At 53.3% G+C, this 21,943-nt stretch overlaps 10 protein-coding genes across 10 annotated transcripts; 5 read left to right on the top strand and 5 right to left on the bottom strand.

Moving 5' to 3' along the window:
• Window positions 1-761: 761 nt before the first annotated feature.
• Z520_03901 (uncharacterized protein) lies at window positions 762-2,663 on the top strand (the record flags this gene model as incomplete). The annotated part of the gene is made up of 1 exon (XM_016774411.1): window positions 762-2,663. One exon carries the CDS (start codon window positions 762-764, stop codon window positions 2,661-2,663), a length of 1,902 nt encoding a protein of 633 aa, XP_016634338.1.
• Window positions 2,664-3,155: 492 nt separating this feature from the next.
• On the bottom strand, window positions 3,156-4,205 carry Z520_03902 (uncharacterized protein; the record flags this gene model as incomplete). Its single annotated transcript, XM_016774412.1, has 1 exon — window positions 3,156-4,205. The coding sequence occupies one exon, from the start codon at window positions 4,203-4,205 to the stop codon at window positions 3,156-3,158; it is 1,050 nt and encodes a 349-aa protein (XP_016634339.1).
• A 1,089-nt stretch (window positions 4,206-5,294) lies between these two features.
• Z520_03903 (uncharacterized protein) lies at window positions 5,295-7,271 on the top strand (the record flags this gene model as incomplete). Its single annotated transcript, XM_016774413.1, has 1 exon — window positions 5,295-7,271. The coding sequence occupies one exon, from the start codon at window positions 5,295-5,297 to the stop codon at window positions 7,269-7,271; it is 1,977 nt and encodes a 658-aa protein (XP_016634340.1).
• A 125-nt stretch (window positions 7,272-7,396) lies between these two features.
• Z520_03904 (uncharacterized protein) lies at window positions 7,397-9,774 on the bottom strand (the record flags this gene model as incomplete). Its single annotated transcript, XM_016774414.1, has 6 exons — window positions 7,397-7,714; window positions 7,824-8,139; window positions 8,198-8,321; window positions 8,401-8,566; window positions 8,649-9,346; window positions 9,483-9,774. The coding sequence occupies 6 exons, from the start codon at window positions 9,772-9,774 to the stop codon at window positions 7,397-7,399; spliced, it is 1,914 nt and encodes a 637-aa protein (XP_016634341.1).
• A 620-nt stretch (window positions 9,775-10,394) lies between these two features.
• On the bottom strand, window positions 10,395-11,334 carry Z520_03905 (uncharacterized protein; the record flags this gene model as incomplete). The annotated part of the gene is made up of 4 exons (XM_016774415.1): window positions 10,395-10,437; window positions 10,542-10,623; window positions 10,737-11,153; window positions 11,238-11,334. The coding sequence occupies 4 exons, from the start codon at window positions 11,332-11,334 to the stop codon at window positions 10,395-10,397; spliced, it is 639 nt and encodes a 212-aa protein (XP_016634342.1).
• A 1,895-nt stretch (window positions 11,335-13,229) lies between these two features.
• Z520_03906 (uncharacterized protein) lies at window positions 13,230-14,376 on the top strand (the record flags this gene model as incomplete). Its single annotated transcript, XM_016774416.1, has 2 exons — window positions 13,230-13,942; window positions 14,025-14,376. 2 exons carry the CDS (start codon window positions 13,230-13,232, stop codon window positions 14,374-14,376), a joined length of 1,065 nt encoding a protein of 354 aa, XP_016634343.1.
• Window positions 14,377-14,960: 584 nt separating this feature from the next.
• Z520_03907 (uncharacterized protein) lies at window positions 14,961-15,335 on the top strand (the record flags this gene model as incomplete). Its single annotated transcript, XM_016774417.1, has 1 exon — window positions 14,961-15,335. The coding sequence occupies one exon, from the start codon at window positions 14,961-14,963 to the stop codon at window positions 15,333-15,335; it is 375 nt and encodes a 124-aa protein (XP_016634344.1).
• Window positions 15,336-15,429: 94 nt separating this feature from the next.
• Z520_03908 (uncharacterized protein) lies at window positions 15,430-17,073 on the bottom strand (the record flags this gene model as incomplete). Its single annotated transcript, XM_016774418.1, has 1 exon — window positions 15,430-17,073. The coding sequence occupies one exon, from the start codon at window positions 17,071-17,073 to the stop codon at window positions 15,430-15,432; it is 1,644 nt and encodes a 547-aa protein (XP_016634345.1).
• A 1,427-nt stretch (window positions 17,074-18,500) lies between these two features.
• Window positions 18,501-19,829, top strand: Z520_03909 (uncharacterized protein; the record flags this gene model as incomplete). The annotated part of the gene is made up of 2 exons (XM_016774419.1): window positions 18,501-18,933; window positions 18,988-19,829. 2 exons carry the CDS (start codon window positions 18,501-18,503, stop codon window positions 19,827-19,829), a joined length of 1,275 nt encoding a protein of 424 aa, XP_016634346.1.
• A 964-nt stretch (window positions 19,830-20,793) lies between these two features.
• On the bottom strand, window positions 20,794-21,906 carry Z520_03910 (40S ribosomal protein S12; the record flags this gene model as incomplete). Its single annotated transcript, XM_016774420.1, has 2 exons — window positions 20,794-21,378; window positions 21,802-21,906. 2 exons carry the CDS (start codon window positions 21,904-21,906, stop codon window positions 20,794-20,796), a joined length of 690 nt encoding a protein of 229 aa, XP_016634347.1.
• Window positions 21,907-21,943: the final 37 nt, after the last annotated feature.

A 21,943-nucleotide genomic window follows, 5' to 3' on the forward strand; every position in this document is an offset into this window, starting at 1 on the left:
CTTCACCACCGTTCCAGCATCGTACACTCTCTTTCTCCTCAGCTCAGTCCATCGCTCGCTCGTTCATTGTCCCGTATCGTCGTCTTGTTTGTCTGTCCTCACGTTCGCTCGTACAAATCAACAACCCCTACAGAGTTCCCACTGACTATATTATAATTCGTGCCTATTTGCTCCTTTGGCTGAGATCAAGGCACAGAAAAAAAGGAGCTGCCCTCGCTTCCACTCCATTCGCAACACAACCAGGGACAAATTCATTCGATATCGATTCAGACCACGTTACGGCGGCTTCCTCTCAACTGCGTCCCCTCTTGTTGAATCTACTGGCAGCGTCACTGCGAGGTTATATCGGGCGGACACCGTCTTCGATATGAAATAGCTTGTTGAGGTGCATGACCCTCTCCGCCTCCCCATCCCCATGTCTCACATTCTCTGACACCTCCCGCTTTTCGACAGATACCCTGAGTCTGCCATTTTTCGCTCTCGCTGTGCTCTTTGCCAGCTGCCGCTCATTACCTTCATTCGTTTGGACATATCAGACTGCAGATTCCACACACCCCCTAAACGCGCCCTCGCTCACCCACGATAAAGACGTTCTCGCTATAGGCTTCGATACAATCGCTACCCAGATTTACAATCCTTAGGACTGGAGGGGAACTACAAGTGTGCCCCTCGACGACGGTCAATCTCGCCTGCCATTTTCCTTGGACCTCTGAAGCAGATACACAACGCATTGCATTTCATGCATCTACTATAATATACCCATGATGGAGAGGCCTGCGAAGCGACTGAAGATTACGAACCCAGACGTACGAAATCCGCGGGATACAGGCTCAAGAATGACAGAAGGACTGTTTACCTCAGAACTAGGCATGCAGGGAGATGATACCGACAACACAGTTCAGCCCACTCGGACGATCAGCTTGTCGGATTTTCAACGACAGAACGTGTTCGGCAGCTATCAGCATGCCCCGCGACCTGTTCTACCTCGCAGAAATGCTGGAATCTACTTATTCCCTAGGGCTCCTGATGCCACTGTTACAGCCAGCGTCGTGGAAGTCAATGTGAATGACGGCACAAGTACCTCCAAAATTACAGAAGTGACAGTGGCCACGACTGGTACTGTTGTTTCCTTGTCAGAAGTCGGCTCGCTGACTACCGAGGTCTCTCTAACTATCCCTGGAGTCTCGAACAGCACCAGCGTCAATGGAAGCTCTACAGATTCATCTCAAAAAACGATCACAACTCCTCCCATAACATCAGCGGATACGTCGACAATAACCTCATCAACAAGCATTTTGAGCCCCGGGCAGTCTATCACTTCCCAGAGTACAAATGGCACCATAACTTCTTCTGGCACGACAGGTACCGCAGAACGGACCGTCACAGTCACCGCCACCTCAACCTTCGAGCTGTCAGTGGTTAATGGCACGGTTATCGCAACAGATACAGGCTTCGATGCAAGCCCCACAAGCACGACCGAAGTGGGAACTACGGGATCCAGCAGTAGCAGCACTTCGAACACCTTTGTCTTCGGTGACCTCAACTCAACACCTACACCATCGTCCGACAGCTCTACTTCGTCTGATCCCTCCGCCTCTGGCACTTCCTCCGACTATTTCACCAATGGCCCGGGCGGTGGCGCTGCTGGCTCTCCTACGGCTACAACCGACTCAGCAGCTACCTCGGGTTCCGGATCAGGGTCAGGTAGTGGCGGGGGTGGAAGTCCTGGTCTAACACCAACTCAGCAGCAAGTGGTGGGAGGTGTTGTTGGAGGTGTGGCTGGCGTTGCGCTTACGCTAGTCATCATACTCTTTATCCTCCGCTGGTATCGGCGTCGACTAAAAGCACGAGGTCAACTTCCTGAACAAATTGCCGCTCGCGACTTAGCGGCTGGTAATGGTGACGGAGGGGGGGAGGCATATCCCATGTCTCAGAGATCTTCAACAACGCCTCTCGCAGTTGCTATGGCTCACGGCCTGAAGCGTCTTCGACCTCGCAGCAGTCAAACTCTCGGGACTACCGCCACTGGGACTACAGAAAGCAGCGCACCAGAATCGGAGCGGGGCTTTCAACGTATTGCTGGCCGCAAGATCGCTCCCGTCCTGAGCAGTGGTGGTGACCCCTACGGAGGAAACTTTGGTGCTTTTGAGAAGGACGCTGGTGTGGGACCCTCAGACATGCCGCAGATTCCGGAAAGAGGCCTTTCGGAGGCTTCGTTCTATCAGGACAATCGTGGCTTCTATGGGGGAAAGGGGACGCCAACACCTCCACAGTTACCTTCTTCGCCAACGACTGCCAACACGCCTGCAAAGACAGGAGACTTATCGACACCTGTTGGGACCGCCTCAAGCGCGAGGGACTTTGCAGAGCCGCCGCATGCGCCATCGGTACTCAATAGCAGCCAAATTTCCCTGCATACGCCTAGCCGGCCCGAAGGGTATGCAATCATGCGGCCGAGTCCCGCTCGAACTCCGGTCACGCTCAGTCCGGCAGCCAGCTCTATCCGGTTACCTATCCAGCAGCCACCGACCATGGATGAAGAAGCTCCCCCATTGCCGCCGATGCTGCGAGATGGCGTCGGCCGCAGCCTCGCTAGTCAGGATGGAAGCCGTGTCAGCAAAAGCAGTGGACGCAGTGCTGGACGTTTCACGGAAAATATGTGATCTCAGCATCTCAAGCCCAATCTCCGGCAACAATGTTTGAAAAAGATCTCTTGTTCACTAGCGAGGAGTTTAGCGTTTTTTGGATGGACATTTTGTGGCCAGACACCATTTGTCATGGCAGTCTCGAGCATCAAGCTCGCCCTTGGATGTCCCAAGGTTTTTTTTATTTCAGATATGAGATACCCACCAGATATTTTGTTCAAAGATGAAGCAGCATATATTGTCATATATACATATGTACAGCTCGGCTGCTATGATGAAGTTATGTACTCCGTACGGATAAGTGAAGCTACTACAACAATCGCCAGTGTACTCAGTACCTAGGGCACGTTCAACATCTTCGTCCTTGACCGGCGTGTGCTCTTTCGGTCCTTTCCCTTCCATTGCTCTTTAGTTTTCATCGCTCATCATCTATTATCGTCGTCGTCGTCGTAATCACTCCAGGCATGGTTCTTCCATTCATTTTATCGAGCCACCACGCGGTAGATTTCCTTAATACTCATACGGACTGTTCCTCACGGGCTCGTAGATGTACAGCGTGGAATTGTGCTGATCGGGCAAGAAATACATCCTGAGTGTCTCATTGACGTACGCGACGTCAAAGGGGTTCTGCGTGAGAGGCGTACCTTTCGAAGACGTCATGGTTATGGGCACTTCGTAGAGCGGGATCATGGTGTCGAAATCGACCAGCGCGAGCCCGCCAATTGTGATGTTCCCGGGCAAGGTCGCGACGCCCGAGCAGATGATGACGGCGCGGAAGTCGTAGTGTTTGGAGTGGCCCAGGAATTTGCAGTCTTGGTAGTCGACGTAGAAGGACGGGTTTTTGACCACAGATGACGGGGTGGAGAATGCCGGGTACGGATTGTTGGATGTCGCGTTGAGGTTCCAGATCGAGGCGTTGCGTGAGCCCCAGTTCAGGGTGTTGAGTCTGCCTAGCTTGGTGTCGTGCACGATGCCGCCGAGGTGGTCGGCGTAGTGGAACAATGGTTGGTAATCCATAGTGAGCGGGTTGACGGCGACGATTGTAGCGGTGGTGTTTGGGCGGTATTGGGCGAGCGTGGCCCAGATGTATTGGCCGTCGTAGTCGATACCACCGATGTGGTATTCGATATCCCCCGGAGGAGTCAGGGTCGCGTCGACCACTCGTTTGCCCTCACCGTCGTAGATCTCAAGGTGCCCGTACCCGGCTCCTGGGGCGCGATCTGTGCCGTTGATGATGGTGCCGTTGTACGAGGTGGTAGGGGCGGTCCAGTCTCCGCGGGCGGTTATGATTCTCGTCTCGTTGATCACCACCATACCCTCCGGCTCGCCAGTGTCGCCCTGAAAGGTGATGTTTTTCACCGAGCGCCAGACAGTGCTGCGGCCTAGAGTGGTGAATTGCTCGATGATGGCCTCGAAGTTGGAAGTAGCACCTGGTGCTGGCAGCGGGACTGGCACGAAAGACACATTGGACTGGTAGACGGTGAGGTTGGCCGCCAGCGCCGTAGCTACCAGGCAAGCGCCGGAGACCAGAGACAACGATGTTCTCTTCATAGACACCATATTTGAGATTAGCTATACTTCCAATCTAATATTCTGAGAGTAATGAGCTTTAAAAGGGAGCACCTTTTGTCCACTGGACGTTCCATGGTCTGAGTTTTGTAGCTGCAGACCATCAGCCTACCCTGCATCTTCATCGCACGTTGCGCATGCATGGAATCTTCTTTCAAAAGCTCTTTCGAGCAAAAGGCACTAGGACGGTCGGTAGAAAGCCGGATTGCCCCATCACGTGTGATGTTGTAGAGCAGAGATTGGTTCCATTGCGCCGTTGCGACTTAAGCGAGCCTTCGCGGACGATGGAACGCAGGGAAACTCGGACACTTTGTTGTTCCTAATAGTGGATAGAGCATCGTGGCCAGGGAAACAGTTTCTTGTTTCGGAGAAGAGCAGCAGGCACGTTTTCAACATCTTGATGAACGAAAGACGATCTGGGGAGCAAGCTGATCCAAGCAGAAGACGCAGTGATGGTGGTGGCACCAACGACCATCAGCAGCGAGCATTTATGGGATGATATACTCCACCGCAGACTCTACGGCGGCGCAATTCCATCACTCGATGCTGGCACCCAAATTTGTCATGTTTTCATGTCGCTCTATCTTTTCCATCAACCATCACCACCCACGGCACTCCAAGAAATGCCAAATAGCGCTCCCTGCACGTGAAATATCTTTGCATCAGAGTATTTTGGCAAGGCCTCCCTTTCTAAGTGCCCATCGATGGCAACTTGGCGGGCCAATCTGACTTGGGGAGACCTGGGTGGCGTCCGATTGACTATTGCAACATTCCCGCCCCATTCGAGGCCACTGTCATCGCTAACGGAATGGGATGAATCCTCAATCACTGGCTACCGGTAGCGCGGTAGCGTTGGTAATGACACAATGCTTCTTATTATGGACACATGGATCTCGAAATCCCATCAGCAAAGGCGAAAGGATCGGGCTGTATCTAGCCGTCATCCTTTCGAGCATCCTCTTCCTCCAGACTTGCCGAGTCACAATTTTGAGCTGTTTGTTTCTTCTTGCTTCCATATCAGGCGGCTCCTTGCTTTTCATACACCGTTCGAACATCATGAAGTCACTTCGTTCTTTCAAGATGCAAGGAAAGCCACGAACCCGGTCGTCCGGCCATCAATCGCGGCAACTGTCTACCAAGGTTTCTCAAACGTCTTGTGCAGACTTGCCTTACGAACCTTTGGCGGAAGGTCAGATACGGTTGCTCAAGTTCACAGATGACGACCGCTCTGACGGCGAAACTCTGCAGTTCGAGCTCTTCCACGCGAAACTGAGCCAGAGACCTGACTATGTGGCTTTGTCGTACTCCTGGGGGCAGGATGCTGCCCATGGGAGAGTAAGCATACTGGTGAGCAACCAAAGGTACGAAGTCTCCCAAAATCTTGCAGACGCGCTCCGCAAGCTGAAGTCAAACAACATTTCCACCGTCTGGGTTGACGCCATCTGCATTAATCAACGAGACACCATCGAGAAAGGTCGAGAAATAGTCAGGATGTTCGCGATTTACAGAATGGCAAAATTGGTGGTCATTTGGCTTGGAGCTGATACCGTGCCAGAAGAAGATATCCGAGAACTTCAGAGGGCGACATCCGATCTAGAAAAACCGGTCAATAAACAGCATCGAAAGGGCAACCTAGACTCCAATCTGGAAGCCCTTGAACGACTGGTGTCGCAGAGATATTGGCATCGAGTATGGATTATCCAGGAGGTCGCTGCAGCAAAAAGGGCACAGATATTCTGGGGCTCCTACATTTTTGACTTTCGAAAACTGGAAATACTCCTGCTCGAGAAATATCGTTCAAACGACAGAGACGAAGACCCTCCTGGGCTTGCTCAGAAAGTTGTATCTGTTCGGGCTGCCTGCCGCGCACAGCAGAAGCCGCGGTTGATGGATATTCTGGCAATGACGAGCATGTCCGAAACGAGCGTCTTGAGAGACAAGGTCTATGGACTTCTGGGTCTCGCGTCAGATTGGGCCGATTTCGTCCAAGAGCCCAACTACTCACAAGCTGTGTCAGAGAACGAGCTTTGCTTGGAGATGACGTCCAATCATATCAATTGGTACAACTCTGCGGATATCATATTCCTCAGGAGTGTGGATCCCCAACAGACAGAGCTGCCTTCCTGGTGTCCAGACTATTTCCACTTCCGACCGCACCAATTCGACAGGAATCTGATCCCATACATATGCGGCAGAGATGTCAATTTGGGATGGGAAAGGAGGAGAGTCTTTGGCCAAGAATCCCCAAACATGAACGAAGTCATACCAGACACTTTTCAGGTTACCGGGAACATACTCAGACTCAAAGGGAGGTGTATTGGCCGAATCTCAGCTTTGGGCGCTTTGGTGGACGAGGATACTCCGGCTTCTAGATTCAGCGGCCGCTTTTCTAAGTTAGATATCACGGATCCTGACATTGGCAGAACATTCCGGCGGCTGCTGCTAATCTGCCACAACCAGACTTTTGGCATTCAACCGTCGTCGGCATTCTTCTCGCTTCTCTTCTCGCTACCCGACCACGTCTTTCAGGACAGAGGCTGCCTACAGGTCAAACAATGGTTGGAACGCCACAAGGACCTCCTGGCAAGATTCGAGGTGCAATTGTCGCCGAGCTCGGACGAGTACGCCTTCATTTCCCGCCGAGCCGGCCGAGCCGGCGGCGGCGGCGGCGGCCTCAGTGCAGCATCCAAGGTCTTGCCCGAGTGGAGAGAGTTCTTCAGCTTGAGCGAGGACAACACCATCAGCCGGCGCGGTGAGCACCCTATCTACTCCATGCTCCAGTCCATCTCATCCATTCTCGACGAACACTTGCGACTTATGTTCATCCAGGACCAAGCCCTTCTTGGCTGGGCACACCGCGATGCGGAGCTCGAGGACACCGTCTGGCATCTCGAAGGCTGTACTCTTCAAGCCGTGCTCCGGAAATCGACACAGCTGTCCCAGGAACATGGCGAAGATATCTACAAGCTCGTGGGGCATGCGTATGTCGATCCCGTCCTGGCGAGTGGTCGCTGGATGGCGAAAGAGACCAGGAGCAGAGCGGTGAATCTATGCTGATCTAACATCCGTTCCTCAGGGGAACATTGGATACAACCACAAACCGAGAATCTCATATTGATTTTCATTTATTTCATTTTTTTTTTGGCCTCTAACCTATCCCTATTCCTATCTTGAAATGCCGCCTAAATCTTCGCCCGCTCGTACTTCTTCCACAGATTCCGTGCCTTGAGCAGCGTCGGCCGCACAATGGTATTGTCGGTCAACTCGCTCTGCTTGGCCACATCCAGGAGTCCCTCGTAAGGGTTCTCCGAAGAGCGCGCAAAGACGCTGCCGAGCTCGAACTCGGTGAATCCGAACGCCGCGACCAGAGTGTCAGCATGGGACGCGAATTTGGCGATGGCGTCCTGGTACGCAGCGCGCAGACTCGCCACTTGCGTTGCTGAGAGGTACGCTTCGCCCGCGAAGGCGGCGAGGCCCTCGACCATGGCGTTTAGAGCGAACTGGAGCATTGTCCGTCAGCCGATTCGTACCACCGAGATTGCGTTGTCTATGATTGTTTTTTTTTTTTTTTTCGTTTTGAGGAGAGGCACAATGACAAAGTCCACTTACCACGTTCGCCAGTGCCTCCATGGCCGCCCTATCGTCCTTGCCCGTCTGCTTCACCTGGGCCTGCAGGCCTCGCCAATATGTGAGGTCCGCATGTGCCATGGTCAGCTCGAAGACGTCGTAGCTGGTATCTTTTCCCCCAGCGACATCGGCGATATGCCGTCGCGCGAGGACCGCGGCTCGGTGCTCGAGGAAGTTTTCTTGGACCTCTGCGCTGAACCAGTCGTCCGCGCGGTTGATTCGGGCTGTTTGTGACATTCTGCCGCCGTCTCTCAAGCGTGCGAGGTATGAGAGGGCGTTGATCGAATGTTCGGATTTGCTGTGCGTGGAGTCAGTGTATAAACGGGAGGCATGATCAGAATATGAATGTGACATACTTCTTCCAGTGCTTGACGACAGCGTTGCCAATCTGCTGGGACAGGACGTATGTCTCTCCTTCATAGGTCCGAGACGGAGAAAGCTGGGCGTAAAGAGACCCGAGTCCTGTGGCTGCCATGTTTCCTGTTGATGCCGGCTCTCAGCATTCTCGGTCCCCTTCCTGCGGGCAGTCTTCAACAATTGACTGAGACTATCGACTCACCGTGTCCGCCGCAGCTGAGACGGGCCACCTCGACGTCCCGCACGCCGTGTTCACTAGCCCAGATCTTGGCCCCGACGGTCTGCAGGTGGAGATCCTCGATGCTCTCGTTGACGATATTGTCGATGCGGGCGCGCATTTCCCGCCCGAGCAGCATCATGGCCACTGCCTATACACCCGGCCCACGGGTCAGTAAAATGAGTGAATAGTCAAGGGGGGATTGTACACGGGTAGATATCCAGGAGACTCACCCTCGCCAAAGCCGGAAACAAGCGATTCTGCACGCTGGCATACTCAACCACCTTCCTCTCCAGCCCGTCCTTGGGGTTAAACTGCCTGCGGAACTGGACATATTTCAACGCGATGACGACCGCCTTGGCCACTTCGATGCCCAACTCCTCGGACATGAGGCCGCGAATGATGACCATCGAGGTATATGCGTGCTTCGTGTTCCTGGCGGCGTGGTACGTGCCGTCTTTATCCAACGAGACCATCCCCGCCAACATATTCGCACGCGGGATACGACAGTCCGCAAACGCCATGACGCCGTTATCCATGGACGCAAACGTGCCCATGCCCTTCTCGCCTTGCTCGTAGATGCGCACATTGGGCATCAGCTCGTGCGTGTCCAGGTCGCGCACCTGCACCAGAAACACATGGTTGCCCAGGTCCTTGCCCCGGACGATCAGCCGCGCGATCACCAGCGCGTGCGTCGCCACCACGCCCAGCGACCCGATCCAGTACTTGTGGGACGACAGCGTGGGCGAATTGACCACGATCTCGTCCGTGACGGGGTCGAAGGTGGCCGTCGTCTCGATCCCGCGCACGTTGGATCCGTGGCCCAGCTCCGTCTGCGCGTAGCAACCCGAAATCTCGAACCGTTCGGCCTTGGGGATCCAGTATGCTTTTTGCTCGGGGCTCATCTGGGCCTCGAGGTTGCGGATGAATACTTCCCGGCTAGTCAGTGATGTTTCTTTCCCTTATCATTCTCGCTCTCTCTCTCTCTCTCTCTGCCTTCACTCAACGAGAATAGTCCAATCCATCTCCCCATTTACCACCATCACGATATTAATTATGTGACTTACTTCTGAAATTGACACCAATACTCAAAAGATCCCCCGCAATCTTAGTCGCGTCGACAAACTGCTGGTTCGACCACCCGAGCCGGAATTTCAGCTCCAGCAGCTCCACGCCCTGCTGGAGCCGCAGGACCCAGAGATCCCTCCTCGACAGCGCATGCGGGTTCTTGGGTTGCGTGAAGACCGGGTTTTTGGTCACGGCGGCGAGGATCTCGCAGCGCCGGCGGAGTCGTTCCTCGCCCCAGAGGAAGTTGGCTAGCGGGGTGGTGCTGGGCGGCGTCGTTGCTGGGGCTGGCATTGTTTTCTTGTGTCTTCGTCTTTAGAACTCGGTGGGGGTTTTCTTTTTCTCCTCTATATAATGATAAAAAAGGCTTAGGAGACACACACACGCGCGCACACACACACACAACGCACGACTTTCGACGTGATGTATAGTATCGCGTCCCCCGTTCGCAAGGGCTATTAAGACCGCCCAAATAGCGCCGAGGCGAAATATCGAAAACGCCCGCCCGACACCGGCACACGGCAATGATGCGCCCACTGCCGAGGTATTGTATCACTTTTTTCAACGTCTCCTGTGCGTACCAAAACTTTTATGCCTGACGTAGGCACCTACTTTGACAGGATTTCTTCTATCGGTCTCCTGATCTCACGCGTCGAGTCATCAAAATGCAGCATGGCAGAATGTCACGGTCGGTATTGGCAGAGTACCTAAATGGCCAAAAGGGGCACACGAAGCCTTGTTGTCTATGTCCTCTACATCATTTTGCTATCAAACACCATCTCACGATCAACCGAGTGCTGACAGTATCCCTACGGGAGGTCAGATTGTGTCACACGTGTTGAAATGTGCTTTTCCGTGGTGATACCCAAGCTTCCCATCCCCATCCCCTGTAGAGAACCACATATCCATCCACTCTAGCCGCAGCACCCGGTGATGTCGGCCGCCTCGGGCTTTCCTCTGCGTCGGGCGGTCTTCAGGTCAGTCTCCCGGACGTGCAACACAAAGGAGTGACAACAGGAGGGGACGGAGACAGAGGGACGGAACAATGTAGCAGTACTGACTTTGGTTCAGTCAAAAGCTGGTCCCAGCTGAAGATGAAAGAGCCGAGGAAGGCGCCGATAATGATGCAGATGATGATGTATCCTGCAAGTATATACGAGCCGGTTAGTCTCTGTCGGGAGTTGCCTGGTAGCTCTAAGAGCTAAAGAATGGGATACGGGAAGGAGGGGCGGAGGAAGAGGGTCAGGGGCCTGTACCGTTGTAATACATGGCCAACAGCATGATAAAGTATGCCACGCCGAACTGCACCATGTGGATGAGGGAGCGCACGAATTGGCGCTGGAGAAGGGTCATTCGATCAACAGTCCGGTGCTGCTGATGAAGAAGAGGTCTTTCAGGAAGTGGCGGACTCGTCATCATCGAGACTGTTTTTCTTGCAGAATCCGCATCCTGTTCGGACGAGGGAGAGGCCCCATACCCATTCTCGTGACGTCCATCGGCGGCAGATGTGGCTAGAGAGGCCAAAATTCTCTGGTCTTTGCGGCGGATCCAGCCGTCGTACTCGCGCTGGACTCGGCGGAGGAACTCGAGAGAGATGACGAGCAAGATAACGCCGATGCAAGAGAGCGCGAAGATGCCGCCCGAGGTGACCTGCCATGATTTGGAGATGAAGCCTGAGGGTAAGGATAGGGGTATGGGTCAGCCCCCAGCCCGGCGTGAAAATGGAAATGTCGTGCTGGGACTGCAGGTGGACTTACAGGCTCCAACCGTGTACCAGTTCCAGGTCATGGAGATCTTGCATCCTCCCATGCTCATTCCACTGGAGGCCGACGCGGATGCCGTAGCCATCGACATGGTGGAGGTGGGCATCGACATGGACATGGACATGGACAATGAAGACATTTGCATGAATGCCTTCTGATGAGTCGGTTGGTTGTTGGTAAGGGTTTCTTCTTGCTCCCAACGGTAAAAATAATCAATGTGAGCCTTTGTCCACGAGAATTGATTTGAACATCGAGGGTCGAGCAACCTGCTTTTGGTGAACCCTTTTAAGGATAAGATGCGTATGAGAACCAGGCGCAAGATTCCCCGTGCAGAAGCGATAGCGGTATGGTGCTTGGGACTTACGCTGCGCTTGTGCTCGTGAGCAAGTTTTCGATTGTGGGCGATTGGCCAGCCGCTGGGAGGTACACCCTGAGCATATATCTTGGGAGCGCCGCCAGTATCACCAAGGAAATAAAAATATGCTCGCCGAAACAACAAGGTCGCATGTCTAGCTCCATGCAGAGGAGCTGGAGCAATAGATGCCGACAAGCATACTCGCACCTTCCGCAGCCATGGTTCGTCCCCTTTCCTTATCAGAGTAGTAAGGCTCAGGGATCAATGAAGATGCCATTTCCTGTCCCCTCCCTCGACCCTCACTTTCGGCAGATTCAACCCTTTGGCAAGATCATGCAAACTTGCTCGTCTCGGGTCGTGCTCTTGGCTACTGCTGGGCCCCAGATGCAGAGAGTATTCCCCCGAGCCACGATGACGAGACTGCTCGCGCGACGACCAAGGCAGCCGCCGAGGAGACTTTTCTTCGCGCTTCTGCTCGATGTGGTACACCCTGCCATACCCGACGAGGAGCAAAGCCAGGAAAACCAGCGCCGGCCGCGTGATAAGGATCATGCCGCCCATCAGGGCTATCATCATGTAAACACAGTTTTCTTGCGGGATCTGGTTGCGGGGTTCCCTTCTGGACGAAGCCAGGTGAGGTTTGTGGTGGTTCTGGGTGAGCATATTCAGATCGGACTTTCCTCCTTTCCTTCTTTTTGCGGAGGAGAACGGTTCGTTATCACCAGAATGTCGGGGCGCCTGAGATTCCTTGGATTTTGGTGTTGGATACCTAGTACTAAGTAGCAATCGTTCAGAGTCGGCGGACAAAACTGGGTCCCGTGTGTTCAGAGGAGGCCGAGATTTAGTTATTAATTCTTCTTGTCCGGAACCGCCGGCTGGAATCCCCAAGCTTCGCCTTCGCACATGATGTCGGTTCGGGTTAATGCTCGTGGTGCGCTTTTGTGCTCAGCTCATCCAGGGGCATGCTGCCGGGAATATCTCACATGGGCTTTGTTGTGCTGTTACAGCTTCGGCGTGCTCGGACTCACCCGAATGGTAATATATCTCACGGTGTTGACGGTTCCGTGGTTCTGGTAAGGTCAAACGCTGGCTCGCCCACAGAAGTCGCCCAACAAGCGCAGCTCCTGATCGCGGGAATAGCTCCCATCCAGCTTTGTGACCGAATTCCGGGCACCTGTCAGCGTCACGCAACCTAGCCGAATCCCTGGAGAACCACTGCCCGAGCGCCATAAGGGGTATTTTCAAGGTTTCTGCTTAGTGAACGAGCGTCGTTTACTAGGAGCTCAGGCCCTCCCTTCCTGAATATGTGTGCCCTGCGCCCTTCTTCACCCACGGAGCAGTTGTCTCGCATCTCCCTCGCATTCCTGTCAGATCTGCAATGCCTTTCGAGCTGAAACTTCATGCTCTCTCAACGCCGTAATGACAACTGGTAGGTCGGTCAGCTCGCACACTAGGTTTCACCCATGGACGCTGAGCATTGGCTCTGTGGGTGGTGCTCGATGGTAGGTTGGTGGGGCCACATGTCTGTCTAGGTGGGATATAAAAGGTATCAAAGGACGATACGCCGGTTCTGCATAGCAGGTCCGATTGTTGTGGGAGCCTTGTCGTTCACCTAGAAATCACTCTCAGCTATGTCCAAAACAACCATTCTTCTCACAGGAGCAAGCGGAGCATTAGGGGCTGCGACTCTCGCCCTCCTCGCGACCGATCCCAACGTCGAAGTGATTGCTGTGCTCCGTTCTCTCGCGCGATCTGAAGCATCATTGCGGTCCAGATACGCTTCACAGGTCTCAGAAGGCCTGCTGTCCTTTGTGGAAATTCCCGACATGACCGTCCCCAACGCCTTCGACGAATCCGCCAGGAAAGCCGACGCTATCATACACATAGCCACGCCCTTAACGTACGACAACCTCATGGAGACGATGATCAAACCCAGCTGGGCCATTCTGCACAATGTCCTGAGCGCGGCTGAGAAATCAGGCGGCAGCGTGAAGAGAGTGATCGTGACGGGAAGTATGGTCTCGACCATGCGCGTCGACGATTTGTATTCCTCTGAAAAGACCATCTCCGAAGAGAGCTGGAACCCCATCGGCCTGGAAGAAGCGGAGCTGAATCCCCTCAATGCGTATTGCTACTCGAAGGTCTCAGCCGAGAAGAAGGCCTGGGAGTTTATGAAGGAGAAACCACGGGACTTCGAGCTCGTCGTTTTACTGGCGCCGTCCATAACGGGCAAGAGTCTGCAGCCAGGCTTCAAACCCGACAAGCGAAATCTCGGTGGTCAGCCGGGTCTTTACAGAGGTCTGTTCGACTGCGACAAGCCTGGGTTCGTGTACCCGTACTTCATGTAGGTGTTTGCACCCTGTCCTGTCCTATCCTGTTGGCCTGCCTCTCCTGTGCTGACACATTTTGTTCCTCCCTCTTTTCAGGGACGTCGAGGATGTCTCGCGTGTGCATGTCCAGGCTCTTTCGCCCAGAATCCCAGGCAATGAACGATACATGTTCCACTCACCCGAGCTGATGATCGGTGACGACATTGCGCGCGCGGTCCGAGAGAATTTCCCTCAGCTGAGGGATCGGGTTCCTGCCCCGGAAGAGGGGGCAGCAGGAGCAGCAGCAGACAATAATAGTGGAGTGTCGCCCAACCTGGTCAAGACGGACATGTCGAAATTCGAGCAGGCGTTCGGCAGACAGCAATGGAAGTCAGCCAGGGACTCAGCCCGGGAGACCGTCAAGGACATCGTGGCGTATGAAGAGAGGCAAAAACAGGCCGCACAATGAATCCATGAATCCAGATTCTTGGATTGCCAGGGAACGCTTGCGAGAAGATCGTATTGATGGAAGAGCTCTCCAAGCGTATTGCATGCCATCGCGGCAGACCTGGCCATCGATGCCGATGGCGATGTGGGTGACGGCCGATTTTAATAAGGATGCAGTTGTGGACAGTGACAAGTACAAGGGGGTTGCTGATCACATTGGACATGAATACACTCCATCCTCATTCACGAGCGATCAAAGGCTGCGGACGTCGTCGTCAGCATCGTCGAATATATTGGCAGATGGGACCAGTCTTTACAATCGATATCACAGAGTCCGACCGCAGGGGACCTCCTGAATCTCCACTATCTTCCATTCATCAACGTATATCTCTGCACCAGGAAATTGGAATTTGCGCTTACCAGCCTTGAAAATTAATTTTACGCTGATAATGGAGGACCTCTCAGACTCACCTCACGAATCGGTGCGTCACCTCCCCCTGCCAAAAAGGCACGAAAACGGCGTAGAGAATAGCCCTGTCGATTCCCTGGCTGTGATCACGTCGAGAAAGGCGGACGCCTTAACCACACTACAAGTTGGTGTACAACATGTCGAGGCCGCCGGAGAGGGTGGTAAGGGAGTTTATGTGTACACTGTACAAGAGATGGCTGAATTTGACGACTCAACTGGGGCATTTTCAAGATCAACATCCTAATCACGACATACCAAAGTTGTACACGGTCCGGGAAGCCGACCTGAGGGAACAGCTAGATGCGGATGGTGATGATAACGAGGAGATGGACCTGGGTTTCGAGGGAGAGACGGTCCGAGACGCACCTCGGAGGGTGACTGCGGAAGACTGCGCCGAGTATACGAACCAGGTCTCGCGTGCACGTAAGCCTATCCTCTCACAAATGAAGGAATACGTCCAAAAGGTTCCGGCGTGTGACTACAAGACCAGGGCGACAATCGCCGGAGAGTAGCGCTGAACGCTGAGAAGACGCCAGGACCAAAGATGCAAGCCAGTATGACAGTAGCAAACGCCGCATTGTTATTATTATTGCCTACGATACAATTTCAGGCTTTGACAAAGCAGACGTCCTCCAATTTCTTGACCGCCTTGACACATCGACTTTCGACCTCCCTCGTCCAGACGTCCGCCGCCCACAAAGACAGCATCAGGCTGATGGCCCATCCGATGGTCATGACGGCCGTCCAGACCAGGTCGGTCGTGTCGATGCCCTGAACGCCCATTGACCACCAGATCCGGTGGGGGATCATGTATCCCACCGCGTGAAGAATGGGACCGTGGACCAAGTAGAGACCAAAACTGATCTTGCCCAAGTACTGCGCCGGGCTGCTGTTAAGTATGCGGCGCCAAATCGAAGTTTTGGGATCAGAGCGCGCCAGCAAGAACAACAAGATGCCAGTGCCGATGTTCGGATAGAACTTGTCCTTGCGTACCATCCATTCCGGAATCAGCTTATTCAGTGTCATGTACCCCGGCGCATAATCTCTTGAGCCGTCAATCGGGTAGGACAGAAAATAGAACGTCAGCAAGAAGCCGAAGACGCGAAGGCCACGTTGCCATCCTTTGGGAGGAGTCGACACGTAATCAGACCAGGAAGGAGGCGGCTTGTAGTCTGGTTTCGGCGAGTGTGGCGGCGAAGGAGGCAGTCGGTCTGGCACCAATGTAAGTCTCTTTTCCTGTTCGCGTTCAGTGAGAAGGAGGTCGATCTGTGCCACGACCGCTCCAATGATGTAGACCCAAATCTCCCAGTGGTTCCACAGAAAGAACATGTATGTCATGATACACAACCCTGCCAATCGAACATATTTCCGGCATTGCGCTGTGCCCACCAGGATCATGTAGAGAAAGATTGAACCCTTCAACTCGGCCAGGATGGACCACAAATGCTGATCGTGATAGGGATAGACAGCGCCAGGAGCAAATATGTTTGTGAGGTCGAACATTTCTCCCGCCCAGTTGCTCAGCTGCTGGTAGTAGGTCGGAAACATTTCGGGCTTGATTTCATTCCAGTCGCCGGGGAAGAGCTTGTCGTGATCCATGATGTAGCCACGATTTCCTTCGTAGAAGCCGAAATGGATGTAGTGAGCCGTGATGAGAGTGACCATGAGGACAGGCAGGTAGAGTCTGAATGCTCGACGGAAGAGAGCGCCCGAGACGTTCAGCAGGACCTTGGACTGTGAGATTTGATCGCCTTTGTCGAGCAGCTGGAACAATCGTAAAGAGGTCAAGTATCCCGCAATGCCGAAGAAAACATGAGCCGTGAAGCCGGAATAGAAATATCGAATGATGGGAAGCTCGAGGAAATAGCGGTGGCGATCGTTAGTGCCCCAGGGCTGGAAGCCAATGTCGCTGTATGCCATGATGAAGTGAAAGGTAAAGACCTTGATCGCGGTGATGCCTCGTAGGCCATTCAGATAGCTGGTGGGAAACTGCTTGGGCTTGGAAGCGTGATCGTTCCAGTACCGAGAACGCGCAAACTGAGGGACGAAGCAGTAGGCAAATCGTTTACCGAGTTTGTAGACAGTGGCAGGTCGGACGTGCGCAGAAGCTGTGGACAGCACTCGTTTGGGCACTTCTCGAAGAGATTCGATGTGGAAGCCATCGTTGGGAGGAGCATCGGTGTCCAAGAAGACATCTCTCTCATCCTTCATGAGAGGCTGTCGGGAGGTCTGGAGCTCGTGTTGATTCATGATGCTATCATGGTAAGCGGCCTCGCTGGCCTCAATTTGGAGGGAGGGGCCGTTGATGGCGTATCTAAGATTGTCTTGAGGACTTGGTGTCGAGTGGTTGTGAAATGAATCGGGTGGTGGTGTCAAAAGAGAGAACAAAGGCGCGCCCGCGCCCCTAAAAGGTCCGCCTCACCCTGGGATAGGTTTGTTGACAAGAATGAGCGATCAAAGGAGAGTTGGTGAAAGACATCAAGGAAAAGAGCGTGCAACAATCACTCAACGAGCGTGAATAGGACGGTGGGATGGACCGGTGAGTGCAATCGACGCTTGAAATCACGACATTGAGCTTGGACACGTCCGATGAATCGGTCTACGACCATAAAGAGTGTCTTGGACGCCCCCTGGTGCTTGGCTTACTATTTGCTCGCGTGCCATAGCGCCTCACACCAGCCTGATGAGGCTGAACCTCAGCGATTCTAGACGTTGTTGGCCCGCGATGGCATCCGATGGGATCCTATGGGTGGTCCCTCCCTGCATTAGCGCCCACTTGGCAAGACTGCCAATCCTGCGAGTGTTACCTGGTTCGAATAAGATAGACCTAAGACAAGTATCAAGGGAAATTGTCCCATTGAGCCATTTGCGGTCGTGTGGGGCGGGGGCCGTGTTGGTTGGTGTTTAGAATTTGCCTCCAGCCGCCCCCTGAAATGCGGGCTAACGCTGTTTGGGGACGAGTTCGGGTAGCAGGGGACGGTGTATATAGGCATGGACTATCCGAGTGCTGTTTGTACTTTGCCATGTTTGCTCCGTGCACGGTCTCAGGTCGTGCATATCTCCTATACCATACACGACTGGGAAGTTATGAACTGCTAACACAAGTCCGCGCGTATACGATTGTTTATGTCAGCAAGAGCCACCTCGGTCACGTGATGACACTAGTGTCTTGGAATCCGGAAAATCCTTCTTCCCAACCTCCCTCATCACGTGGGCTGTTGCAAGGCGATAAGCGGGTTCATTGACCTTTTTGGCCTCTTTACCAAAGAGCAAAGAAAAATTCAACTGGTAGAAAACGTCTCAACCCCCACTCTCCCTGCAGTCTTTTTGTGCGCTTGCGGTACCCTCGAGCCCCTCTACCACGCTCTGGACCAGTCGAGTGACTCGATCTGCTGCTTCTACCGCTACTGACCACCACAAGCGCACATCATTTCGGTCACCACCGATCACCAGATGCAACATGCGAAAAAGACCCTACAAAATGTCCCTCCCTGCTTTTTCTTCTCTGCTCTTTTCTCTTCTCTCCCATCGTCCTTCCCAGGCACCCTCAACCCCATCTTCCACAGTGAGCGACTTCGGGAGTTTTGCGCTCACTTCTCGACATAAAGCTCCAACTTGACCAATTTCGCATATAGAGACCATTTGACGATTCCTGATTGCCGACAGAGCTACTCACAATGAGCGACTCCAAGGATATCAAAGTTATCCGCGCCACCAGCGTCGACCTGGGCCGTGAATATGGCACCGGTTCCTCCAGCTCTCACTCTCCCATCGAGCATGGACACCCCGAGATCATTGAAGCGAGTCCCGAGCGCGGTCCCATCGCCCTCGGTGACGAAACCGGCGAAAACAAGAAGTCCTGGCGCTCCAAGTTGGCATTCTTCAAGACCAAGGATTTTTGGCTCATTCTGTGTCTGGGTCAGATACTGGCTATCTGCATTACCGGCACAAACACTTTGACAAGCTTGTTGGCGGCTGAGGGGAACAGCATCCCCGCCTTTCAGACCCTGTTCAATTACATATTGCTTAATGTCGTCTACACGGGTTACACTCTTTACAAATATGGCTTTAAGAAGTGGCTGAACGTGGTCATTCACGACGGTTGGAAATGTAATGCTCTTCCATGTCATGTTGAACCGCTCCAGAACTAACGACTGACTACAGATATCATTCTTGCTTTCTTTGATGTTGAGGGCAACTACTTTACTGTCCTCGCCTACCGCTACACCACCATCCTCTCCGCCCAACTCATCAACTTCTGGGCCATTGTCGTCGTTGTGGTCATCTCCTTCACCTTCCTTCGCGTGCGATACCACTGGGCTCAAGTCCTCGGTATCTTCGTATGTATTGGCGGAATGGGCCTTTTACTGGCCTCGGACCACATCACCGGCGCCGATGGCGGGGACGTTTCTTCCGGCAACCAACTCAAGGGCGACCTGTTTGCCCTCTTGGGTGCGACGTTCTACGGTCTGGACAACGTCTACGAGGAATGGTTTGTGTCCGGCCGGCCCCTCTATGAAGTGATCGGCCAACTTGGCTTCTGGGCCACCATCATCAACGGCGCACAAGCCGGCATCTTTGACCGCCACTCTTTCCGGACTGCGACCTGGAACGGCAAAGTCGGGGGCTACTTGACGGGATACACGCTCATTCTGTTCATTTTCTACACTCTCGTTCCCATCCTGTATCGCTTCGCCAGCGCGGCATTCCAAAACATCTCCCTCTTGACCGGCAACTTTTGGGGTGTTATCATCGGGTTGCAGGTCTTCCATTTACACGTGCATTGGATGTACCCCATTGCATTCACGCTCATTATGGTTGGCCACTTTGTGTATTACTTTGGAAAAGGTGTCATGGGAGAGGCGGCCAAGGCGTGGTTGGGCGAGAACCAGGAGAAAGGGATTGACGGATTTGGGAGTGCGAAGAGGAAGCTTCGACTGATGAACGAGAACGCGGCTGGCGTGACCAGGGGTGGCGAAGGTACAGAGAGTATGGGTGTGGTGTAAGGGAGTCGAGGAGGTATACGATCAGCCAGCTGTGAGTGTACATGACCCCCAGTCTCAGCAATTCAGTTGCCCAGGCATCGACCTCTTGGTCAGACAAAACATTCATTGTCGATCACTGCATCATCAGGGCGCTCAACTGCCCTTTTGGCATTGATTGCGAACGAGTTACGAGAATCACGGCCCACCACCACAATACAATATACGCTCATTTCCGCATTGTTTTACAGCTAGTAGTTGACATGACCCCAGATCGAGATGTACAGAAATCCAGATATCAGAGGCCATCAGCCATCCTCCTGCCACCTACAGAAATCTATGTGTTACGATGCCAGAAAACATGATCATAAAGCAAGCCACTGAAAGATGACTCGTGGGAAATAGGATTTTCGACAGAAAAATATGAAGCCTGTAGGAATTCATAATGGAGATGCAGGACAGACAAATTGGGCTTGCTAGAAGGGAAAAAAAAACACAATAAACTCAGTCAGTTTGTTAGGTGATGTGTCCAATTTCAGTGGGAAAAGGCCTTTTTTTTGGATTCTCTCTCCATGAAGAATAGTGAGATATGCATTTGAGTGGTTTTCTTTTCCCCCATTTCCTCCATGAAACATGTTTTTTGTTTGTTTGAATTTGCTCTTCCCAGGTGCCAGGTTTCCGTTCCCCCTTTTGAGGTCCGAGGTCCTTGGGCGCTGGGGGCCGTGCCAGGTAGGTACAGTCGAAGTGTAGTAGAGGAAAGTAGAGCCAGGCAGAGAGGGTATTTGAATGTCTTTCCACCAGAGCCATCTTGTCGGGTCACAGCCACCACAACCACATGGGGTCCCCTGCTCTCGCGCCTGCTTGCGCATGTCTTGCCTTCCTGTCCCCTTCCCACGCAGCCGTACCACGTTGTAGAATTGTGAGAAAAGAGTTTGACAAAGCCAAGAGACAGCCGCAAGCGACAGCAGCATATCCGTCCTTGCGTCGCTTATTGCTCAGTCTGGAAGTAGTTCAAGAGCACGCTCCTCTCCTGGCTCTCCTCGCCCCAGTCCCTAACCACCACACAACTGCAGTTGACGACCTTGCGAGCGTTTCCTTCTCGATCCAAGACACAGAGACCGGCCCACTCTCCCAACATCTTTCCATCCGGAACCTTAATCAGGGGGATCTTGTGTTCGGAGCACAGAGCAATCACCAGCTTCTTGTAGGCTTCCTCCTCGCAGGCCTCGTTGAGGACGCACATGTGCGCCTGGCGGCGGTCGAGGGCCTTGGAGGCTTCGCGCAGGCCGCGGGCGAGGCCGTCGTGGATGAGGGCGAGTTTGAGGACGCCTGTTAACATCACCCACGTCAGTTTAACACCATCATGGTATGATCTCCTCAAACTCTCATCCTCCTTTTTGGTGTCGTTCTTCTTCTTCTTCCTCCTCCTCCGTGTATCTTGAGAGTAGTACACACCTTTCAGAGCGTCAAGGACGGACATGGAACCACCAGAGGCGCCGACATCACCAGAGACTTCGACCTCATCGGCCGCGGCGACTTCTTCGATGGGGGAAGTGGGCTCTTCTCCTTCCGACTGCACAGGGTCACCATTAGTTTATGTTCTGGCTTTTCACAAGACGATTGGGAATTTCGGCTCGCGGCCTGTTGACAGAACAAAAGGGACGCGACATACCATATTGGTCGATTCGTTACTTGTAAGTGCAAGTACCTTGATCTATCAACAATCTGTCGGATGATCCTCAAAGAGCGTCAACTCGGGAAAGGAATGAATAGTATCATGTAAAACGGAAACTTTTTCGCAGGGTCGAAAATGGGCGAAATTGACGGTGCGTGGCCCTCCCAAGACTTTGCCAAGACTACGATGCCACACGGTCACGTGCCTCGAAATCGATGGTACTATTTGGGTGGCATCCCTAGAGAGACGAGGGAGCTAGGGTGCATGAACTAACCAGGGATTCAAATGGCCAGCAGAAACACCGGAATTAAGCGAGATCACTAGACTAGCAGAAAATTGCATGGGTTTCAAACATTTGCGGTATTCATTGAGCGAGAAAAGCCTCCGGTCATGCACACTGTGTTGTGCCTGTGGCCTCAGTCCCATGATTGCTATCTACAGTCCAACAGTCGATCGAGACGAT

This window comes from Fonsecaea multimorphosa (genome assembly GCF_000836435.1).
Source record: "Fonsecaea multimorphosa CBS 102226 unplaced genomic scaffold supercont1.6, whole genome shotgun sequence".
In the NCBI taxonomy this organism is placed as follows: Eukaryota; Fungi; Ascomycota; class Eurotiomycetes; order Chaetothyriales; family Herpotrichiellaceae; genus Fonsecaea; species Fonsecaea multimorphosa.